The sequence below is a fragment of the Bos mutus genome, chromosome 2 (genome assembly GCF_027580195.1).
Source record: "Bos mutus isolate GX-2022 chromosome 2, NWIPB_WYAK_1.1, whole genome shotgun sequence".
Taxonomy (NCBI): Eukaryota; Metazoa; Chordata; class Mammalia; order Artiodactyla; family Bovidae; genus Bos; species Bos mutus.
In genome coordinates, this window is record NC_091618.1 from 105917913 (window position 1) to 105941598 (window position 23686).

At 36.7% G+C, this 23686-nt stretch overlaps 1 protein-coding gene across 1 annotated transcript in view; it reads right to left on the reverse strand.

The window, feature by feature from the left end:
- SCN9A (sodium voltage-gated channel alpha subunit 9) overlaps positions 1-23686 on the reverse strand; it is a 166683-nt gene that overhangs the window by 55325 nt on the left and 87672 nt on the right. Inside the window, 11 exon segments of the mRNA XM_070357851.1 lie at positions 903-1379; positions 3976-4332; positions 5097-5270; positions 7795-7823; positions 7826-8032; positions 9498-9627; positions 12425-12796; positions 14979-15266; positions 16861-17067; positions 21236-21377; positions 22620-22683. Coding sequence (XP_070213952.1) covers positions 903-1379; positions 3976-4332; positions 5097-5270; positions 7795-7823; positions 7826-8032; positions 9498-9627; positions 12425-12796; positions 14979-15266; positions 16861-17067; positions 21236-21377; positions 22620-22683 — 2447 coding nt within the window.

The window sequence follows — 23686 nt, forward strand, 5'->3', positions numbered from 1 at the left end:
GGAAGGAGGATACAAAAAAGTTGTAATGAAGCTTCCTGTTCTCAATGAGTTTATAGTACTATTTGATGCATATAATAATTTTTTAAGAATATAAAATATAATGCTAAATAATCAGTACAACTTCTGAGCACTGTGAATACTGTTCTAAGCATTTACATGTGCAATTCATTTAACCGTCACCTAGCTCTTAATAAGGGCTAATAATTTTATATACAAGGAAACTGAGGGCTGTGTCTTAAAGGGCGTACTCAGGATTTTGACTGAAGAAGGAGACCCCAAGCAAAATCCCGCAGGTTGTGAGTTGTATGTGGCCCAGAAGAAAACTGGCTTGGTTCAGGGGTAGGAGCCCCAGGGTGACACAGCCAGTCAGTTGGTTGTGAGGGCATGATATGAAGGCTTTTACCTACAGTGTACAATTCAAATCTATCTTGGGGATCAAGGATACTTCAAAGGAGTGATGTGATTAGGATTGGACCTGAGTAAAATTAATCAAACAGATGGATTAGAGTAGATGGAAAATGAAGGCAGAGATATCGGTGGGGACACCATGTGGAAATGGCTTAGCCAAGCAGAGGGCAAAGGCAAAGGTGATGGAGAAGAGCTGTGGATTCAACAGACACTATTAAAGCAGACTGCATATGACTTTACCGTTGATGACAAACGGAATAAAGAAAAGGAAGACTTAAATATTCCCAAACTTTCAAATCTAGCTAAATAAGATTGTATCAGTTATTAAGAACCAGTAGGTAAAACCTTACCACGTGAACCTTCAGGAAGTTACTGTACAAATTCACAAAGTACCTATTAGTATGCATATTAGAAACTAATTCATGACAGCAAAAATCTGAAATTTTAACTCATAATAAATAACATTAAACAATATATGTAAAAAACAATCTTACCCCTTTGCTGTATTCGCTATCTGAATCACTGCTAAGTTCCTCAGTGTTCATAATTTCCAAATCAGATTCCCCAGGTGCAATTGGTACTGTCACTGTGAGGCTGGGATTATGAATAAATGACTGACCATCACTTTCTTCCATTAAGTATTTGTCCATGCTGTTTCCAAAACCACTGGTTTTATCTTTTTCTTTGTGGAATTTGTGATCCTTGCTCATTTCAGCAAGTGTGCGGTTAGAGATGTAGTTTTCCTTTTTACAATTTAGATCTTCTGTTTGTCTAATCTCTTTGGAAATCTTTGGCTTTTTGGAAAATGCTTTTAGAACAAACCCCCGTAAGGTTTGTTTCACGTAATTTATTCCCTTCTTAATTCTGGCCACTGCAATCTGGAGGTTGTTTGCATCAGTGTCTTCTTCAATGGCTGTAAGATTGTCTGAACTAAATGAGCTCAGTAATAAAGCAAGAAATAGGTTGAGGACCTATGTCAGGAGGAGAATAGGGTTGGAGAAACAGGGAGATGGGAAATAAAAAAGAACATAAATACAGTTTTCTGAAATATAGGCCAAAATCCAAACCAGCAATGAAGAGCTCTATACATCTTCATCCATAGATAAGAACACAGGATGGGGCAGCAGAGGAGAAGCTAGAGTTCTCATCAATCTCCCATGTGTGAGCCTCTGTGCACGCTGGAGCAGAGGTCAGCCCGACCCTTAAAGGGCCAGCATGAGGAGCAAAGAGAATGCTCCCTCACCATTGCTGTGATGTCATTCCTAAACTCATTTCTACAGCAGAAAACCTGTGTCCAAATTCCCTTTTATGCACCTAAAATGCCCTCTTGACATTTGCCTTTACTTAATATTTGTTACCTGTGAGAAACAAGTAGAACAAGAAAATTGTGACTAGTGTCTGTTGTGCTGAAGGTAACTTAAGCCAAGATCTGCGTTTACTTTTCCCAGAAGATAAACTTCACTTATTGCAATAAGTGGAACATACAATGCTTTCAGAGTTCCTGTAATAAAATACTCTGTCCAAGAATTGTGCCAACTTGCAACTTAATGAGACTTTTAAAGCAAAGAAAAAGATCTGCCCATTGAACCCAATTCAAATGAGATAATGGCATTATGATTGGGTGGCTTTACTGTCAATCATTTTGGCCCTGGAAAATATTATAAAACAGGTCAGGATAACTCCTGTCCTTGAAGCAAAATTTTGTGTGCAAAACCATTTCTGTTTTCCTCCTAGAGGTAAGGGTACAAGTAAACTGAATATTATTTTTAAAAAAATTCTCACAGAGGGCTCAAAATATGTAAATTATATTTTTAAAATATTTTATATAAAAAAAGATAACTGAAAAACCCTTTTGTGTAAGTCTTCATGGCCAGAAACATCTACTTCACATTTAAACAATCAAAATTATACCAAACTGAGGAAAAAGGACTCACCACTAATTTTGGTCACATCTAGAATAATTTCTCAGAAATGTAAGTAGAAAAGCATAAGTAAAAAAATGTCTGTGCTAATATATCAGGCTTAAGAGAAGAATCTGAGATGGAGGGGAGAGAAAATCACAGAAATCAATTTGATGAATCATTAAGAAATTTTAAGACTATTTTCCTTTTGGTCTTCATTGTCAATAAAAAAGTATTTTTCGCTATAAAATATATGTTCGTTGATGTGTGTGTGTTCTGATAGGAATGGTGATGACGAACCAAGGGCTCATTTTCCCTTTAGTTTTCTTAATCATTGCAAATATTAATAGTTTTTTTTCCTTCAAATTTGTAATTAGATTTAGCTTTTCTAGCTTTATTGAGATATAATTATCATATTACATTGTATAAGTTTAAAGTGTACAACATGGTTTGATGAGCATATAGACAGCAAAATGATTACCACTATAGTGTCAAGGAACACCTCCATCATGTCTCATAATTACCACTATTTTTTTTGCAGTAAGAACATTTACGTCTACTCTCTTACCAACTATCAAGCTGGCATGGGGGCTACAAGGATTAAAAAAAAAAAAAAATCTAGCAACTTGTTTTCAAGTCAATGGGAAGTGAAGGTCCTAATCATATGGCTGTTACCATATACAACCATACTTGATGACTGGCTGACCAACTACATCAAATGAACATGATGGCTTTGAAAACTGAAGTGAGCCACTGAAAAGCATTTTATTGCAATTTTCTCCTGCCTCTAAGCTTGAATATTCCCACCAACAGGTAGGTATAAGATAGAAGGAAACAGAAGGCATACAAGCTAAGAAAACAGTAATGGAGAAGCAGATCACTTGTAAAAGAGATGCTATAGAGTAGTGGTGGGCAAACTTTTTCTGTAAAAGGGCCAGGTGGTAAATTATTTAGGCTTTGTAGGACAGAGGATCTCTGTCTATGTAGAGTAAAACAGCTACAGACAACATGAAAATGAATAAGCATATCTGTTTTCAATAAATTTTGCTTATAGAAACTATAATTTGAATTTCATTTAATTTCCCTGTGCCAAAAAAATATTTTTCTTTATATTTTTAAACTACTTTAAAATGTAGAAAACATTTTAGCTTTGCAGGAATCATACAAAAACGGGCAGTGTGCAGGATTTGGCCCTTGGGCCATATAGTTTGCTGATACTTGTTATAGATGCTAGTCTTATATATGACTAACACAGCAGGACTAGGCCTTCCATTTGCCTTGTTCCATTATAAATTCATTTTGTTATTATTAATTTAATCATATTCTGTTTACCAGCATAGCTTCATGTTTGAATCAACATTTAAAAGATATGAAAACCATGGATTAATTCATATGACATTACTATCAAAATGAAAGAAGTAGAAAAATGAAAACTTTCCATTAAAATAAATATTGTGAAAGCTATAAATAAGCATTATCTGGCAGAGAAATTAAGACAATAACTCATTATCTTTTCTGTTCTTCACTGGATTAAAATAGTCAATATTCTATTACAATTAATGGCTTTAGACCTAATTAACCCTATAATTATAAAAATAAATGATCATATCATCATATAATAATTTTCTATGGAGAATTTTAAATGTATGAACAGGCGATTACATACCACCAGGTTTCCAATGACCATGACCATCATGTAAACAATAAGGCACATGGCTTGACCGGCCACCTCCATGCAGTCCCACATGGTCTCTATCCACTCTCCACACAGCACCCGGAACACAATCAGGAAGGAGTGGAAGAAGTCATTCATGTGCCAGCGTGGGAGTGTGCAGTCTTCATTGATCTTGCAAACACATTCTTTGTAGCTCTTACCAAAGAGCTGCATGCCAACCACAGCAAAAATGAAGACGATGATGGCCAACACCAAGGTTAGGTTTCCCAGAGCCCCCACTGAATTGCCAATGATCTTGATCAGCATATTCAGTGTTGGCCAAGATTTTGCTAACTTGAAAACTCGGAGCTAAGAGTAAACACAAAACTTATTATCAGTTTTTATGAAAAAGTTCTCAATGTTTCCAGTCTTGAACTTTGTTTCAAAATTTAATTCTAAAATATTATCATTATCTAGTTAAAATCAATTATTTTTATTATTAATTTTTAATCTACTGTCAATATTCCTATTATTTTGTTATATTTGCCACTATACAATTACTACACATATTTTGAAGAAACTGTAATTTTAGTTCAGGATAGTTATGGAAATCTCTTATCACAGTATCAGATATTATATCCTTTAGAATTGATCATTTATCCTTAATTCTATTTTCTGATACTTTCACAATTTTTTTTCATGCTGACATAAGGAGAAAGTTCAATATATTAGAGGGAAAAGGATTAAAAAGTCATTTTTTTAAAAATATTTTTGACATCAGACAGCAATTTTGAGGGGATAAACTTTATGAAATCCACAAAGTTATGAACATATTATAATGATTGAAATTCTATAAACCATAAGCTTCTTATTGTGATATAAATTACTGCCCTATCATTATACTAGCATGTAGAACTGAATACGTCTTCAAGATCCCAAAATTAAAACATTCAAATATTGTTGAGCTCTTTAAGTGCATTTGCTACTGAAGGAACTTCATTTTACTAGCTACTGAGATCTAATCTTATATTTTGAATCACATCTCCAAAAGTTAAAAAAAAAATAGTAATGTGAAACCAAAGAATCACCCCTTTATACATAGAATATAAAGGCAAGGTTGGGTCTATATTTACCAGTCTGAATGATCGTAGAACTGACAATCCTTCCACATCTGATAGAAAAAGTTCCACTAAGCTTAAGGTCACAATAAGACTATCAAAAATATTCCATCCTATTTGGAAATACTCATATGGATCCATGGCAATTAGTTTTAAAACCATTTCAGCTGCAAAGATGCCAGTAAAGACCTACACGAGAAATAAAATATATATCTAGTATTAAAAGGTATGAAAACAACCTAATGATGATAATGACTATTTGTGTAGCATTTACTGTGTTTCAGACAATGTGCTTTATAAAGATACTTTATAAACATATATTATTGTTTCATTTAATCCTATAAACCAACTATCACTATTCCTATAGCTATAAGCATTGAAGAGTTAAGAAGCTCTGACTCTATCAGTTTTCATCACCTTTAGAGAGCATTTTAGAAGAGTACACTAAAATCTCTGATACATAAAACCTTTGAAAATTAAGATAGGCACTCTTTGTAAAACACTTATTAAATAACTTATGTCAACAAGTTATTCTGGAAGATAGTAAAAAGGAAACATATTGATACTGAAATTTTGAGCCAGTCTTTTTTTTGGTCTGACTGCTCTTAGAGTAATAAGGAATAAGTTGACTCACTCCAAAGATGTATCAGTAGAAGAGGAAAAAGTATTTAATCGATACAGTGGCAGCTAAAGTAAGATTTTCTACTTAGTGATGTCTGATTCTTTATGACCTGATGGACTGTAGCCTGCCAGGCTCTTCTGTCCATGGAATTCTCCAGGCAAGAATACTGGGGTGGGTAGCCATTCCCTTTTCCAGGGGATCTTCCCAACCCAGGGGTTGAACTCAGGGCTCCTGCATTGCAGGCAAATTCTTTATCCTCTGAGCCACCAGTGAAGCCCCAAAGATTTCCAAAGCTTTGACACAATAGTACATCACAAAACATCATTAATTTATGACATGGCATCAAAAGGACTCATTTAAAAAGGCAACAGCAGAAGTCTTATAAATGACTTGGGTGCAATTTGATTCAAAGAAACAGCAAAGAAGGTTCAAAGGGAAATGGTTAGCTCTATAACTGTGAGTCATTTGTAAAATAATACATCATCAAGAAGACTGGCAGGGAGCACCCAGACTTGGGACTGTATAGACAAGAAACATGATGAATCATTTGTGGATTCACAGTGATACAGACAACTCAGTGAGAAGGTACTGGTATTCATGATCTGACCTCTACCAACAATTAGAAACTAGACAGTCCTGCCCTTTTGCAATTAGGAATAGAAAGAAGAATGCTAACTCAGGGCACATGAGTTTAAACATCCTGCCTTGGAATATGTGTAAGAAATTTTGGATAGAAGACCAACTCAGAAACACTCCTTGACTTCAAATAGCAATTGATTTGGGACCATGGCAAAAGCAAAATTATCTTATACAGACATTTTGCAAAGACATCCAGAGTTATTCATGATTGATTAAGAGTTACACACTGGGACCTTTTGGCTGTGAAATAGAACTTCTGCCTGGTTATGCAGATTGCTGGAAACTAGCACTTTCTGTTTGCCATAAGGCATTAATTGAGTGTGATCACCACTGCCCATTTAAGAGGTCACTCTGGCATCAACTTTCCTAACAGAATCCTATATCTTCCTGAAGCTTACAGATCCCTTCTAGGCTGCTGTTATTTCTTCTGTGTCCAGTTTAATCATTTTGACTTCTAAATATTTTTGTTCTTAAGGCTTGTTTCTGCTGATTCATTGAAAGCATGATGATTATAAAAAACAGATAATTAATAAGGAGCTACTGTGTAGCACAGGGAGCTCTGCCTAATACTCTATTACAACCCATATGGGAGAAGATTCTAACAAAGAGTAGATATACGTCATGTGTATAACTGACTCACTTTGCTGTAAAGCAGAAACTAACACAACATTGTAAATCAACTATACTCCAACAAAAATTTTAAAAAAAAGAAAGCATGATGATTACGATGATGATGGTGATGACTGATGAAAACAGGTTTAAGTACTTACTATATGCCTGGCTAATAAGTAGAAAGTCTTCATTCCTCTCAATAAATATTAATAAATAAGCATTAATTTTATTTATATATTTAATATAAACAAAGCATTATTGTTATATTAAAAATAAAATATTATTTTATAAAGAAAATATTATTATTACATAAATGAGAAAATGAAAGAGTATAGATATTAAAATTTTTTCCCAAGGTCATATAATGAGTAGGAGGCAAAACCAGGACTCAAACTAAGGACTTTGGGATTCCAAAGGCCTGAATCCTTTGCCTATATGTCAAAACAAAGTGTCCGTAGTTTTTCTGAAAACTTGTAGGGTATGTACTCACAAGTAAGCTGCAAAATAATTATAAAATGGCTTAGAAAGTATCAAGTTTTCAAAGTGTTGCTGCTAACAGACATGCCTGTCAGAAAACACACATATTTACTCCCAAGATGGTGACCAATTATGGAGATAATGCTGTTATTCATAGACCTCAATATGCCTGCAGAATTACTTTAACATAGTGTTTATTACCAGAAACTTCTCTCTGTACAATGATTCACATTATGAATCCTGAACATGCATAACTAACTAGCTAAATATCCATCTGACTTAAGAAAAAAAAAAAACAGGAATGATAATCATGACAACCAAAGAGAGACGTTCTGGGTACATAATACACATTAACAGACTTACCAAATTTCCCACAACGAGCACATTTTTGATTCCTCAGTCATTGGGTGATGTTCCATAGCCATGAACAATGTGTTTAAAACTATGCAAATGGTAATAGCAAGATCTACAAAAGGATCCATTACAATAAAATAGATAAATTTTTTGAATTTTATCCAATATGGAGAGCAATTCCAGATCAAGAATGTGTGTGCAAATCTGTACCACCAAGGTGGACATTTCTGTCTGGACTCCTCAAGTTCTGGAAGAAAAAACCACAGAGATCACCAAGTTAATCATTAGCATATTATATATTTTATTGCTAACCAGATACACATCAGCAGTACACTTTAACATTGAAACAAGTCTTCTGCTTTATACTTTGTAAGTTTAACAATATCCTTTCTACGAAAGCATAGCATATAACATAAAAATCTTATATCATGCATTCATTTATTAGATCAATCATAAGAAGGCAGTGAAATTAATGAATAAGAGCATTTATGGGTATCTCTGAGAGAAACAAGCACTTAACATATGATGTTAAAAGAATTGATGTTTTCTTAATTCAGATAATGTATATATTTAAGATAAATGTATATAAACCAATATATATACATACAAACACAAACACACACCCCAATATATACATTCCCCTATGCCCTGAATCCATTACAATAATAACACATTTCTATTCTCTCCAGGAAAAGCTTTTGCCAGCTCACAGGTGAAAATAATCCCAGGACCAAGAGACTAGAAATAATTTATAGAGCTATTCATGCAATAGGTAGCACACACCATTAGCCCATTTAGTTCTCATCATAAATTTAGGAGGTGGGTGAAAACTTTGTCTGGGCCCATCATGGGTGTGTTGGGGGATGAGGTGGTATCCCATGGATAAGGTGGAACCAGAGGCTTGTTGAGGGGAGAGAAGGTGGGCGCCAATACATTATTGAAATTGCCGCCCTTTGGCTGATCACTACTGTTCACATCATATTCTCTAAACTGCTTTCTCTAGCGCTTTTGCATCACTATCTTGAAAGATGTTGTGTCACATATTACCATTTTACAATTTTATAGAATGTTCTCAGAAGCAGAAACTTACAGAACCTGGAAGTTGGTATTGTTTTCTTGCCTGTTAGAAAAATGATCAATTTCGAGAGACTAGGTAAGATTTCTAAGAGTATATACAGTAAAAGAGTCACATAGCCCTGGGCCACCCTCACTGTCTTCATTTAGTACCATAAAGCTATTTATCTTTGAAAGGTCATTATTGTCCAAAGAAAGAAAGAAAGAAAGAAAGTGAAGTCGCTCAGTCGTGTCCGACTCTTTGCAACCCCATGCATGGTAGCCTATCAGGCTCCTCCATCCATGGGATTTTCCAGGCAAGAGTGCTGGAGTGGATTGCCATTTCCTTCTCCAGGGGATCTTCCCGACCCAGGAATCGAACCCGGGTCTCCTGCATTGCAGGTAGATGCTTTACCGTCTGAGCCACCAGGGAAGCCCTTATCACCCAAAGCCTGTCTTTAATCACAAAGAACTTTATCCCCTTTTTAAGCACTAAAGACAATTCCATTAGTACCTATTGGTTAGTCTTACCATTGCTCATAACCATTTTACATTCTTTGAATTCTTCCTAAGTACTTGCTGTATCTATTCGAGGCTGACCAGGACTTACCTGAATTTTGCTTAAAAATCTGTATGGTTAAGAGAATGTTATTCCATACCTTCTACAGTGTTTGTTAATATGCTTGCCCTACTCATTGCCCTTTGTCTGAGATTGGGGTCATTCAACATATCCTCAGAAAGGAGGTAAGAACTGTGACGTCTTTTCTTGTGTATTTGATTGGTTGTACCCTGAAAAAAAAAAGATGATTAATTACAGTTTAAGAATGGCATTTCAATAAATTGTAGGTAGAAAATAAAATCTTGCCCACAAAGTTGTAGTGAGTAATTAGAGCCTAGACTGTTGATTTGAGTCATGGCTCTGCCATTTACTGGCTGTGTACCATAGGAGAGTTACTTAACCTGTCTCCATTTCATCACTGGTGAAATGGAAATAATCATAGTACTTGCCTCACAATCTTGTTATGAGGATTAAATGGCTTAACACTAAGGAAATAAAAACTAAAATGAGCTGCTTTCATTGTTATAATCACTATCATTATCTATCTTTCTTGGTCTCCAATTTATTCAGATAGCTTTACTATGTAAGAGTCCTAACATGAAAACAGCTAAATAAGTTTTGCAATGGTGTATGTGTGTGTGTGTAAAGGAAGAATTTCAGTGTTCTCTGATAAACTTCTGTAATTATTCTTTGTTGGGGCAATAACAGGGCAATGGTCATGACTGTTTCTCTTGCCAAAGCAGATCTCATGAACTGCTCTATCAAGATGAATGACTCAGTAGAAAAACAATGATTAAGACTGATGGACACTGTATCAAAATGGAGAATGTAAGCTCCATCTAAAAGAGGCTTCAAAGGATTGCTGCCATGCAGGAATATGAGCTCAATTTTACCAGGTATACCATATTTATGTAAAGATATCTTATTTCTAAATCTCGGCAGCTAATTCAGAGTTAAAACACTGTGCCAGTTCAGTGCAGGCCAACAATACACACACACATACACATATATACATATAGACTTCAGACAACTTTATGGAGAAGGCAATGGCACCCCACTCCAGTATTCTTGCCTGGAAAATCCCATGGATGGAGGAGCCTGGTAGGCTACAGTTCATGGGGTCACAATATGTGGTATGTATATATATATATGTGTATACACACACACACCATTCTACAAACATATACATAGATATACAGATTTAGAGTTGTAAAGTATAGTTGTTTAGATACAGTTATATATGCTTGTATATTAAAACGTAGACAAACAGGCATAAATAGATGTACGTGTGTTTATATGCATGCATGTCCATATATGTGTGAGGATACACACACACATATTTGCAGGTGGCTTCTTACGGAGATCTGTCTATAACCATGTTTTAGCTGAAATACTCTCTAATTTACTGACTTTCTGGAAGCAGTGATTTCTTTTTTCCCCAAGTCAAACAAATAGCTGTGTTGATAAAGCATTTTTTTCTCCATGTAGACATGTCTCAGGTCTCAAAGTTATATTATTTCTCATGCAATTTTTTCATCTAAACTGTACATTATTTCACGCTATTATGTTTTGCATTTATTTCTATTGAATTATAAAGTATCCACTAATTACTCCAGCTCTGTAGTTTTAGTCTTAGAATTTAGAGTGATAATGATTTTTCTGTGGTAAAACAAAGTATTAAGTGAAACATTTCATTTAAAAATAGGAAATAATCTCTAAATCTGATATACATTATATAATCTTTTATAGGTAATACACATTATTGAAAAGCAAAACACAGCAAAGATATGATTCCATGGAAATTTAACATGCTTGTTTGATAAGAAAAACACCTTGACAGAGGGCTGAAGCTGTATCATGCAAGCACAGAGGTCACATATGACCTAAAAGCATATGCATGCATTCAAACAAAAATGCATGCGTGGCCATGGCTTTGATGGAACTTCATTCTCACTTAAAATACTTCATTGTCTGCAAATATGATTTATGAATAGGTGGCACAAGTTCAGAGCTTGTTAAGTTAGTCAAAGCCTTTCCAATATCAAGCAACACAATGTAACATGGTGAGTGACCTTAACACATAACCAAGAAACTCTAAAACCAGAAAGATCTCACTTTCAGGCTTCATCACACCCTTTTCTCATACCACTCAATGACTCCCGAACTCTTGAAATTGTTGTTTTGGAAAGGTGTTTTATTTTTATCTTATATGTATATGTTTGCATTTACGTATGTATTTTGGATATTATGTTTTTATTCACAGATTTCAGATGAAAGAATTTTGGTATTTCTTTTAATGATAACAGTGTGTTTCATTTATGTGTGGGGGAAAATCACAGTTACTCTAAACTATTCCTAAGAAGTTTACCACATCCTGGAGAGAAAGTGTGGTGGTTAAAACCACAAGCTCAGAAACAGAGGGCCTCTTTATGAATTTCAGGACTACCATTTATTGGCTGAGTGACTTTGCACAAATTGTTTCATTTCCCCATGACTCAGTTTCCCCAGGTGTATAAAAGGGATAGTAATATATCACCTCCTAGGGCTGCTATAAATACTAACGTGTCTGCTATTATTATTACTATTATTAATTATTAAGAACTCAAATAAGATCCCTTGGAGCAAGGTATATATAAAGTAGTGACTTGAAAAAATAGCAGTAGGTGGCAAATAACCCAAATCTCCTTACAGACATGGAACCTATTATCAACTAATAATGTTAGCATTATCAATGCATTTTATGCTGATATATATATTGTTTTCTAAGGGGGTGAGTCATAATCAAGTATAATATCAGTAGATAAGTACTATTTTTTCAAAAATGGGATTTTAAATATGTTGGAATTGGATACCTACAACAATAGTATAAGGATTACATTAATCAGTTAAAGGTGTGTTTCTAGCATAAAAAGTATTGCAAGATGCAGAGCCATTCAGAGGACCAGAGAGAAGGCCCCTCCAGCAGAGAGAGTGATGGATGCAAGAATAAGGGCCGAACCATGCCTGAGCTATTTAAAACGTCCTTACGCTGTCATCAGAAGTTGCCTTATCTATTATCACCTCTGGCAGGAGCTGTCCATTGGGTAGCATGAGGGCGGAGGGTCCATCCACCAAGGAGACCACGCCATTGCAGTCGACAGCGCTGTGCATCTTCCCGTTCACTGGCAGCACTGGGGGAGACCTACTGGCTTGGCTGATGTTACTGCTGCGCCGCTCCCGAGGTCTGTGGGGCACAAACAGGGAGCCCCTTCTGCTCTCGTTGTCACCAAAGATGCTGTGCTCGTCGTCGGCAAATTCAGTCTCAGATCCAATATCTCTTCCTCGACCTTTGAAGCTGAAAAGACTTGTTCTGCTGCTCCGCCTTGCAGAAAACAAGGAGCCACGAATGCTCAGTGGTGACTGCAGGAAAAATAAAAGGTGATGTGTATCTGCTGAAGCAGACGTGCATTTCCTAGAACTCCTATGAAGACCACGGACCTGAGGGCAGAGGGCTCTGTACTGGGTTTAAAAGAAACATATTTAAAAACAAAGAAATTCAGCAAAACAACAAATTCTTTCAAATAAGGAATAAGGAGACTGGAAAAGTTCATCTTTTCAGGACCAAGTGCGTTATCTGCTACTGTATCATTCTCTATACTTCTGGCATCAAGTTATCTCTCCACTCATTCTGTACCATTCATGTTGCTATAAATAAATTATTACTTAAAAAAGAATTTGATACTAATAGCTGTTACCGAGCTGTTCATACATCAACCCCTACATTGCTTAAGTACTGAAACTTTCTTGAGGCTAAGACCACACTGTACGCATCTTTGCATTCCGTTGCTTGCAACTCTACCCTGCACACTGAGGGCTCAGTTACGGTCTGTTAAGAAAGACATTCTAATTACCAATGGATTTACAAAGTCTTAAAAATATTTTTTGTCGTTGTTGTTTAGTCACTCAGTTATGTTTGACTCTTTTGGGAAACTGTGGACTGTAGCCCGTCAGGCTCCTCTGTCTGTGGGATTTCCCAGGCAAGAACAGTGGAGTGGGTTGTCATTTCCTTCTCCAAGGGATCTTTCCCACCCAGAGATTGAACCCTGTCTCCTGCATTGGCAGGTGGATTCTTTACCGCTGAACCACCAGGGAAGCCCCCATAATAATATTAGAACATGGAGAAGAAGCTGTCCAATACTAAAGAGGTGAAAACAAATCACATTTATATGACTTGTGTCCAAGATAAACTATGTGTATAAATCAAACTGCATATTCCTTGGGTGTATCTAATTCAATGAACATTAGTGCTTACTATGTTAAGGACAATGTGATAGGCATTGAGAATAATGGGAAATGCATATAGTAACGTCTTTACCTTAAAACTAGCTTGAACTGCTCCACTCATAGTTTTGTTTTGCTTTTTTTTTAACCGATATTACATTCAAGTTCTATCTCCCCAACTAGATTATGAAATCTTTGAAGGAAGGGATTCTTTCACTTTTGTGTATATCTGGTAGGGTCCTACAGACTTAAGCAGCAGAAGCTAGAAATTTTAATGACATAAATGAAAATGAGAGTAATTCTAAGTGGGTAACTGAAGAGCAGATTGGGAGGAGCAGAGAGAACAGAGGACTCTGTGGATGGGTGGCCCCTGAGCTAAGGGGCAACGAATGGGTGGCCCCATGCCAGGAGGAAAACAAGGAAGAAGAGGAAACCATGTGCACCAAGTCAAAAGCCATGAGAACATAGGGCATGGAGGGGAGAGTCACCGTGGTGGTGGACCGAGGCTACATGCAGGCTGACAAGAGTGGGACTAGATCAAAGCCAAGGCATTGACAAGACGTGGGGCTTGTTCTGTAGTCAGTGGCTATTCAACATAGTTTTTGTCTGCTTTTTATGTTTTAAGTTGAGCAGAAAAACTACTTGGTTTTAGAAAACTTATTTGAAGGGACTCTGCAGTGGAAACCAGGGACGTGTAAAGAAGAATAGGAATTCTTGCTCCTGGAGGTTTGTAGGCAGGAAGGTCTGAAATACAGAGGTGTCAGTGGGGAAAAAAAAAAAAAAAAGAAAGAGAAATTCCACACAAGGAGAAATAAGAGACTATGGGAGGGACTAGATGGTAGAGACTGGTACCTTTTGGGGTAGAGGCAGTAAGGTTTGGGTGACTGATACTTGCAGTCATGTGGTGACTACCTACAGTAGTCTGGTGTACCTACACTGGTGAAAAAAGAAAAAAACTAATCTAAGGTTAGTTTTTAACCAATGAGGCACTGCAAAATGAAGACTAAATAAAAACAAGAAAAGGTAACTGATACTGTAAATGTTTTCTTCATTTCTACGCTGGTTCTCATGAACATGTGTTTTGGATATTTATATTGGAGAAGATATGACAATTCTAAAACTATAAGCTCCTTCAAAATGGTCAAACTTAAATGGAAGACTATACATCTCTATGTTCTTTCCATAAATGCCCAGTCATCAATAGGTTTTTACCTAAAAACATACTAACGAAGTCACTCACTCTTCTCCTGAGCGCCCTTCCCTCAGACAGAACTCCGTGATCCCACCTCTGGCAATACACATGTGAGGGTGTCAGTGGTACCTGGTTAGGGGTAGACAATCTTTTTTCACGTGCTCGCCTATGACCTTCAACACCAAGGTGGAAACTTTTTCTCCTGATGCTCTCCTCAGATTCCGATTTGGACAGTTTCTCATCATCTCCCTTTTCTTCCCCACTGGAGAGTTTCTTTTGGTTCTTTTTCCTTCTCCTGTTTCTTCTTTCTTTAGCACTTTTAGAGCTCAGTTTGGATGTTTCAGAAGAACTCTCAGACAGACCCATTATTCTGCTTCTCCCAATGCTGGTATATTCAGCTGCTGCTAATGCTATTGCCTGTTGAACCAAGAGAACACACATACAGTGAGTCAATTCCAAGAACTGCAAAATGCACCTCTTTACCACAAATTTAATTATACTGTGCATATAATCATGTCCCTCATACGGGAAGTAATGTTTCCTTTGCATCATGACTGAGAGCTTATAAAATGTATGTTTATCACTTCTCCTGCATTGTTAATAAAGCCCTACGGTATTTCATAATTAAACAATTATATACTATTACTATACTTATAATAAAGCAATTTTAAATAGTGTATGTAAAAGTTTTAACTGTAGATAATTCTGGGACATAAAACATACCAACCATGTGATAAGATAATTCATTTGTATACGTTGTTCAGGTATACAGTATACTTCAATATTATCAATAGATTCACGCACTTCTATAGTTAAATGAAGAAAGAATTATTTTAAAATAATATTAATTATTACAGAATAATATATCAAGAAAATAAAAGACACTTTTAGCGATTACCCAGGAAATTCCTGTAATAGCCTAGTGCTAACCCTTTTATAAAAATTAAGGTTTTATTATTAAAAACCCTTGTAAAACCTTCCAACCCTTACAAAATTTGGAATTAAAGATATTGTGAATAAAAAGCAAGAATTACTCACAATCCTACATCCCAGGAATAACTGGCATTAACACGTCTTTCAGTCTTCATATATTTTTAATGTATATCTTACATTCAATTTTGTATTCTATGACTTAATATATTATTATATTAACACCTTTTCCTGTCATAATATTCTTAAAACACATATCTTATGGCTGAGTAATATTTCAAGACACAAAAATATTATAATCCTCTTAGCTACTTTCTAATTTTTGGAAATCTAAATGCTTTCTGATTTTAAATATTAAAATATTACACTGAACATCTTTCTGCCTAAAAGCTTCTCTGCATTACAGATTACTACCTTCCTCCCAATAGGTTAGATTTCTTGAAGAGATTTTACTAGGTCAAACCATCACTTATGTAAAATACTTGAAATTTTGGTTCTCTTAGTACAAACTTCCTCAAACTTTTCCACTGACGTACCCCTTTGGAGGGAGGAGTAAGGAAAAATCCACAAAAATTTGCGACTTAACCTAAAGTGGCCACAATCATAAGTATGATTTTTTCAACATCTCACATTACCTTAAAATTTTTGCAACTTTAACCAAAACTGATGCCCATTTGCTTTCTACTCCACAGTGTATTTGTTAACTCTAATAGCAACATAATTTTCCCTAAGGACATGTGTACAATTGTTAGTGTGGGGAAATAACATCATAAATGTTTCGGGACTTTGCTTAATACCATACACACTGAGGAATCATGGGGAACAGGCTTAGGAAAAAGAGCTTAGAACATTCTCCATGCTGAAGTGAGCTGATTAAGGGGGAAGGTAGAATGAAACAGATGTCAACTCTAACTCAATACAGAATTGCTTCCTTTGACCACACCAGAATGAAAATTCAGTTTATATGAAAGAATCCAGGAGAGAAAATCTCCCTGGGAAAGGTCAGACAGAGATCACAGGGGTTCTGTTGTTCCCTTTGCCTGTTCACTTCTAGGAAGAATTTTAAACCAAATAAAAATACCTCCGCTTCCTCTTGCTCTTTTTTAAGTCGATCCAGCATCTGCTGAAATTCTAACTCTTTCTGCCTCGCTTCTTCAATGTTTGCCTGGTTCTGTTCTTCATAGGCCATGGCAACAACAGCCAGGATCAAGTTTATTAGATAAAAGGATCCCAGGAAAATCACCACAACAAAGAAGATCATGTAGGTTTTCCCAGCAGCACGCAGGGTCTAGGCAAAAAAGGAAATCATTATTTTAATAACACAAAGGGTTTTTTTTTGGTAAATCATTTCAACTTGAGTGGCATATTAAGGCATGGTAAATCGAGCAGTTCTGTATAGTCTCATGTTATCAAAAAATAAAGGAATAAAACTGTATCTTCATGGAAAACAATCAGTATTAAAACACACACTTTTCCAAGACAAAAGATATAGCAATGTATTAAGCCTGTACCAAAATTAAATATGATTCTAGACTATGATAAGCTTAATAAGAACTCTAAATTTTTTTCTCCCCTAGTCTGAAAATTACTCAAAAACTAGATGTTTTTACTCATTTTCAAATTATAGGACTAGATAATTTCTATAGTATCACATTCTGATATATTAAATATTAATGTTTATGTTACCACAAGGTAAATAGCCTTATTAAATGAACTTATGTATTCAACTTTTACATATTTTTAATTAACACTAAACATTTTAAAATGTAATACATGTTAAAAAATTAAATTGTACCAACAGATATTAACTGAAAAATAAGTCTCTTTATCCTTTCTCTAAAAACTCAGTTCCTTTTTCTATCAGTATCAGTTGTTACTGAATTCTTCTTTTGGATAAATTCTTAGTAGTGGAATTCTTAAGTCAACAGGCATATTCATTTTAATTTTCATAGAAACTCCCATGTTAGCCTCTCCAGTGGTTCACAGAAATGTGTGAGAAAATCTGCCTCCCCATAGCTTAATCAGACAGTATCTTCTTTTGATCAACTTTTTGATCATTGTCATTCCAAGAGATGAAAAGTTATATGTCACTCTAGTCTTAATTTGCAGTAAAGGTGAGTATCTTTTTGCATCCTTAAACAGTCATTTGTATATTTCCTATTTTTTCCTGTAAAGTTAGATTTCCATATAATTTCTATATTCATTTATAATATTCTCAGAAATGAAACAGACAAAACAAGCCAAAAGAACCTGTGGCAATCTGAGAAAGATCAGATCAGATCAGTCGCTCAGTCGTGTCCGACTCTTTGCGACCCCGTGAATCGCAGCACGCCAGGCCTCCCTGTCTATCACCAACTCCTGGAATTCACTCAGACTCATGTCCATCGAGTCAGTGATGCCATCCAGCCATCTCATCCTCTGTCGTCCCCTTCTCCTCTTGCCCCCAATCCCTCCCAGCATCAGAAGCTTTTCCAATGAGTCAACTCTTCGCATGAGGTGGCCAAAGTACTGGAGTTTCAGCTTTAGCATCATTCCTTCCAAAGAAATCCCAGGGCTGATCTCTTTCAGAATGGACTGGTTGGATCTCCTTGCAGTCCAAGGGACTCTCAAGAGTCTTCTCCAACACCACAGTTCAAAAGCATCAATTCTTTGGCACTCAGCCTTCTTTACAGTTCAAATCTCACATCCATACATGACCACAGGAAAAACCATAGCCTTGACTAGATGGACCTTTGTTGGCAAAGTAATGTCTCTGCTTTTGAATATGCTATCTAGGTTGGTCATAACTTTCCTTCCAAGGAGTAAGCGTCTTTTAATTTCATGGCTGCAGTCACCATCTGTAGTGATTTTGGAGCCCAGAAAAATAAAGTCTGACACTGTTTCCACTGTTTCCCTATCTATTTTCCATGACGTGATGGGACCGGATGCCATGATCTTCATTTTCTGAATGTTGAGCTTTAAGCCTACTTTCTCACTCTCCACTTTCACTTTCATCAAGAGGCTTTTTAGTTCCTCTTCACTTTCTGCCATAAGGGTGGTGTCATCTGCATATCTGAGGTTATTGATATTTCTCCCAGCAATCTTGATTCAAGCTTGTGTTGCTTCCAGCCCAGGGTTTCTCATGATGTACTCTGCATATAAGTTAAATAAACAGGGTGACAATATACAGCCTTGATGAACTCCTTTTCCTATTTGGAACCAGTCTGTTGTTCCATGTCCAGTTCTAACTGTTGCTTCCTGACCTGCATACACATTTCTCAAGAGGCAGATCAGGTGGTCTGGTATTCCCATCTCTTTCAGAATTTTCCACAGTTTATTGTGATCCACACAGTCAAAGGCTTTGGCATAGTCAATAAAGCAGAAATAGATGCTTTTCTGGAATCTCTTACTTTTTCGATGATCCAGCGGATATTGGCAATTTGATCTCTGGTTCCTCTGCCTTTTCTAAAACCAGCTTGAACATCAGGAAGTTCACAGTTCACATATTGCTGAAGCCTGGCTTGGAGAATTTTGAACATTTTTTACTAGCGTGTGAGATGAATGCAATTGTGCGGTAGTTTGAGCATTCTTTGGCATTGCCTTTCTTTGGGATTGGAATGAAAACTGACATTTTCCAGTCCTGTGGCCACTGCTGAGTTTTCCAAATTTGCTGGCATATTGAGTGTAGCACTTTCACAGCATCCTCTTTCAGGATTTGGAATAGCTCATCTGGAATTCCATCACCTCCACTAGCTTTGTTCGTAGTGATGCCCTCTAAGGCCCGCTTGACTTCACATTCCAGGATGTCTGGCTCTACGCCAGTGATCACACCATCGTGATTATCTGGGTCGTGAAGATCTTTTTGTACAGTTCTTCTGTGTATTCTTGCCATCTCTCCTTAATATCTCTGCTTCTGTTAGGTCCATACCATTTCTGTCCTTTATCGAGCCCATCTTTGCGTAAAATGTTCCTTTGGTATTTCTGATTTTCTTGAAGAGATCTCTAGTCTTTCCCATTCTGTGTTTTCCTCTATTTCTTTGCACTGACCACTGAGGAAGGCTTTCTTATCTCTTCTTGCTATTCTTTGGAACTCTGCATTCAGATGTTTATATCTTTCCTTTTCTCCTTTGCTTTTCACTTCTCTTCTTTTCACAGCTATTTGTAAGGCCTCCCCAGACAGCCATTTTGCTTTTTTGCATTTCTTTTCCATGGGGATGGTCTTGATCCCTGTCTCCTGTACAATGTCATGAACCTATTTTTTATAATACAAAATAATCATTTTTGGTCTCCTTTCTCTTGAGGTTGGGTGCTGATAACATACAGGTGAAAAGATAGAGCCCACAGTCCCCAGAAGACCACATGTAAGTTGGAGGAGATGGCCACATGAATGAAGAATTCCACTACAAGAGATGGATGATGAAACCTGCAGCTGAGTTAGGGAGGAAAACTTAGAGTCATGAATTGAGTCTTCCATTCCTATTCTAGTTTGCTCAGGCTGCCGTAACAAAATCCTATAAATTGGGTAGCTTACACAACAGAAGTGTATTTTCTCATAGTCCTAGATGATGAAAATTCAAGATCAAAGTGTTGGCAGGTTTGGTTTTTCCTGAGGCCACCTTCTAAGTCCTCACTTGGCATTTTCTGTATGTGTGTGTGTGTGTATGGTGTCTCTCACTCATGTCCTAATGTTTCCTTCTTATAAGAACATGAGATTGGTTTAGAACCTACCCAAATGGCCTCATTTTAACTTGTGCTCAGTTGCTTAGTCGTGTCTGACTCTTTGCATCCCCATGGACTGCAGCCTGCCAGGCTCCTCTATCCATGGGATTCTCCAGACAAGCATACTAGAGTGAGTTACCATTTCCTTCTCCAGGGGTTCTTCCTGACCCAGGGATTGAACCCACATCTCCTACATTGGCAGGTAGATTCTTTACCAATGAGCTACCTGGAAAGCCCTTCATTTTAACTTAGTTACCTCTTTAAGGGCCATAACTCTAAACATAGCCATTCTAAGGTACTGGGAGTTAGGACTTCAACATATGAATTTGGGGGAGATACTACTGAGTCCAGAACAAGTGTCCAAGGTAGTTAAAAGATAAAGTATGGTGAGCACAGGAGAGCCTAGTATTTAGAGCACTGTAAGCAGGGAGGCATGTGTGGAAAGCATAGAGTATATAGCAGTGCTATGAGAAAATGTTATAGGATATTTCTTGCTATTTACCTAGGACCCCATGGGATGCTACATTCACAAAGAGGGAAAGAGATCTGGAGATCAAAAAGCCCAGAAAAGATAAGAAAATAATTTATGATTTAAGAATGATCCATTCTAATAATACTAGAAGTAGAACACACAGGACTAATACAATAGAGTTTTCTCCATTCTAAATCGAATAAAATGTCTCATACATAAAGCTGGTTAGCACATACATCAGTTTTTTTGTGGAGTGAATACAATGAATGCTTCTCTTGGCACGCACCTGTTGGTAAAGGTTTTCCCAGTAATCCTGGGTCATTAGCCGAAACAAGGCTAAGAAGGCCCAGCTGAAAGTATCGAAGCTCGTGTAGCCATAGTCAGGATTTCTGCCAATCTTCTTACAGGTGTACCCTTCTGGACACTGACTACATGTGAGAAAGAATATCACAAGTCAGAGGATGCAAGCTGAAGAGTCTTACAGAGAAGTCAAAAACTCAAGATTTCCTTTTCAGGGGGACAATATCGAATAATTTTTAAGAACACACTTTTTGAAGTCAGAAAGAAGTGGGTTTCAACCCCATCCCTACTTTTTACTAGTTGCTGACTTTGTCAAATTACTTAAATTCTGCAAGGCCCAGTTTCTTCTTTCCATGAGACAAGATAATAATACATACTTCCAAAGGTTAAGATTGTTTTAAAGTTTAAAAAAGATAATGTATGCAAATTACCTAACCTACTTCCTGTACATGAAAAACATTTGATAAATGGTAGCTGCTATTAGTATCATCATCAACAACCATCAAAACTTGAAAACTTTCACTTGATATCATATAAAAATTCTTATATTCACAAAGATTGATATTAATATACAGGTCTCTAATAAAACTGTTTCCCCAAATTATTCTTGAGGTGAACTAGAATCAACAACAGTCAACAGATAGCAATTGTGTAAGTTCATGGAGATTTATAATTAGACTTTTTGTCTTTTTAAAGTTGGTAGATTGGTATCCACAATGACAGATAAAAGGTGTTTTGATGTGTCTTTGGGAGCAGCAACTTTATCTTGTTTATTTTTATGTTCCCTGTGTACACAGAGTCTGGTCAAGGGATCTCTGGGCAGGGAGAGTGCAAGAACAAAGGCCGTACAGCAGAAATAAAGTTGTGTATGGGAGAAACAGCAGGTACTTACATAAATATGATATCTTAAAATAGCTTTACCCAAGTCCGTGGGACCCTTTTGTTTAGAGTGGCCAAACTGTCACTGCATTCTGTCACCCATGAACTGTACTCGATGGGAGAATGAGTAGAATTTAGGGATGGAAAGAAAAGCTGATTTTATCACTCTTCTTTCTGGAAACAAGAAAGGCTAGAAACTATCCAAACAACTCTTGGTTGGGTTTTTTGGAAGTAACTTTCTTTCTACTTCCTTAAGATATATATGACTGGTATCTTGTTTTAATCCAAGCATACCTATGTCTTGCTTTCAAAAGTACGCATTAACCATGATCGTTTTAAAGTCTGGACTCACTGTGGGACAGAATGCGTCAAGTAATGTCATGAAATATAAGAAAATAACATAGAATCAAAGGTCCTTCTTAGCAAACTGATTGAACTTGCTTTTTCTATTTTTCAGTCTTTAGACTAAAATTGAAACAAATATTACATACCCTGAATCACTGCTGAAACCACAAAGGAGAGCATCTTTGGATCCCTCCAAGTAATAAAAATATTCTGTTTAGGAAGAAATTGGACAACATCACGTTATGGAGTGTAAGCTTTCAGAGTGGCTGAGTAGGTAAGTTAACTAAAACAGATATATTTACAAATACATTCAGGCCCGGCGATAGGCATTCATTTATTTATTGCATTCTTATAAATTCTCACTCAAAAAATGTTGATAACCTATTATGGGCCAGGCAGTGAATACAATGACAAACAAGATAAATAAGATCATCAGTTTTATGAAGCTTTATGCTCAGGTAAGGGTGGAGGCTAGGGATGGCGAAGAACGCTTAACAAGTATATAAATAAATATACAAGGGATTTTCACATAGGGGAAGATGCCCTATAAAAATATATTAAGAAAGTGTGACAAAATGTGGCCTGGGAAGTCTTTTCTAAAGAGATGACATTTAAACTGGGACCTAAATGCTACAGAGAAGCCAGCTACTCAAAGATCCTGATGAAGAGACATCTTGACAGGGTGAAGAGCAGAATAAAACCCTAAGGTGAAAATGAAATTGGTATGTGGGAAAAAACAGCAAAATGGTCAGCCCAGTTACAGTGTAGTGAGTTGGGGGTATTGTGGTGGCAGAGATAGGCAGGGGCCATGTGGCAAGTCTTTGCATGACATGCAAAGGAGTTTGGATTTTAAGTATGATAGGAAGCAATAGAAGTAGGAAGTAGAGATACAAGACAATGTTGCTGTGGCTGCTTTGTGGACTCTGGACAATAGGAGGGCAAGTGTGGAGGCAGGGATACAAGCTAAGAGACTACAGTGAGAGGTGACAGGTCTCCAGAGAGTAGCCATGGATACGGAGAGAAGGGCGTAGAATAAAGGTATCTATTCTTCCTTTAGGAATGTGTGTGGGATGTGTGGAAGAGAGGGGACACGGGGATGTGTCAACTGGTCAGAGCGGTGCCAGTTACCTGGGATAAGGAAGATTGAGGCAAAGAAACGGCCTGAAGGAAAACCAGGATCTCTGTTTTAGCTGTTCTTTGTTTGAAATGATTA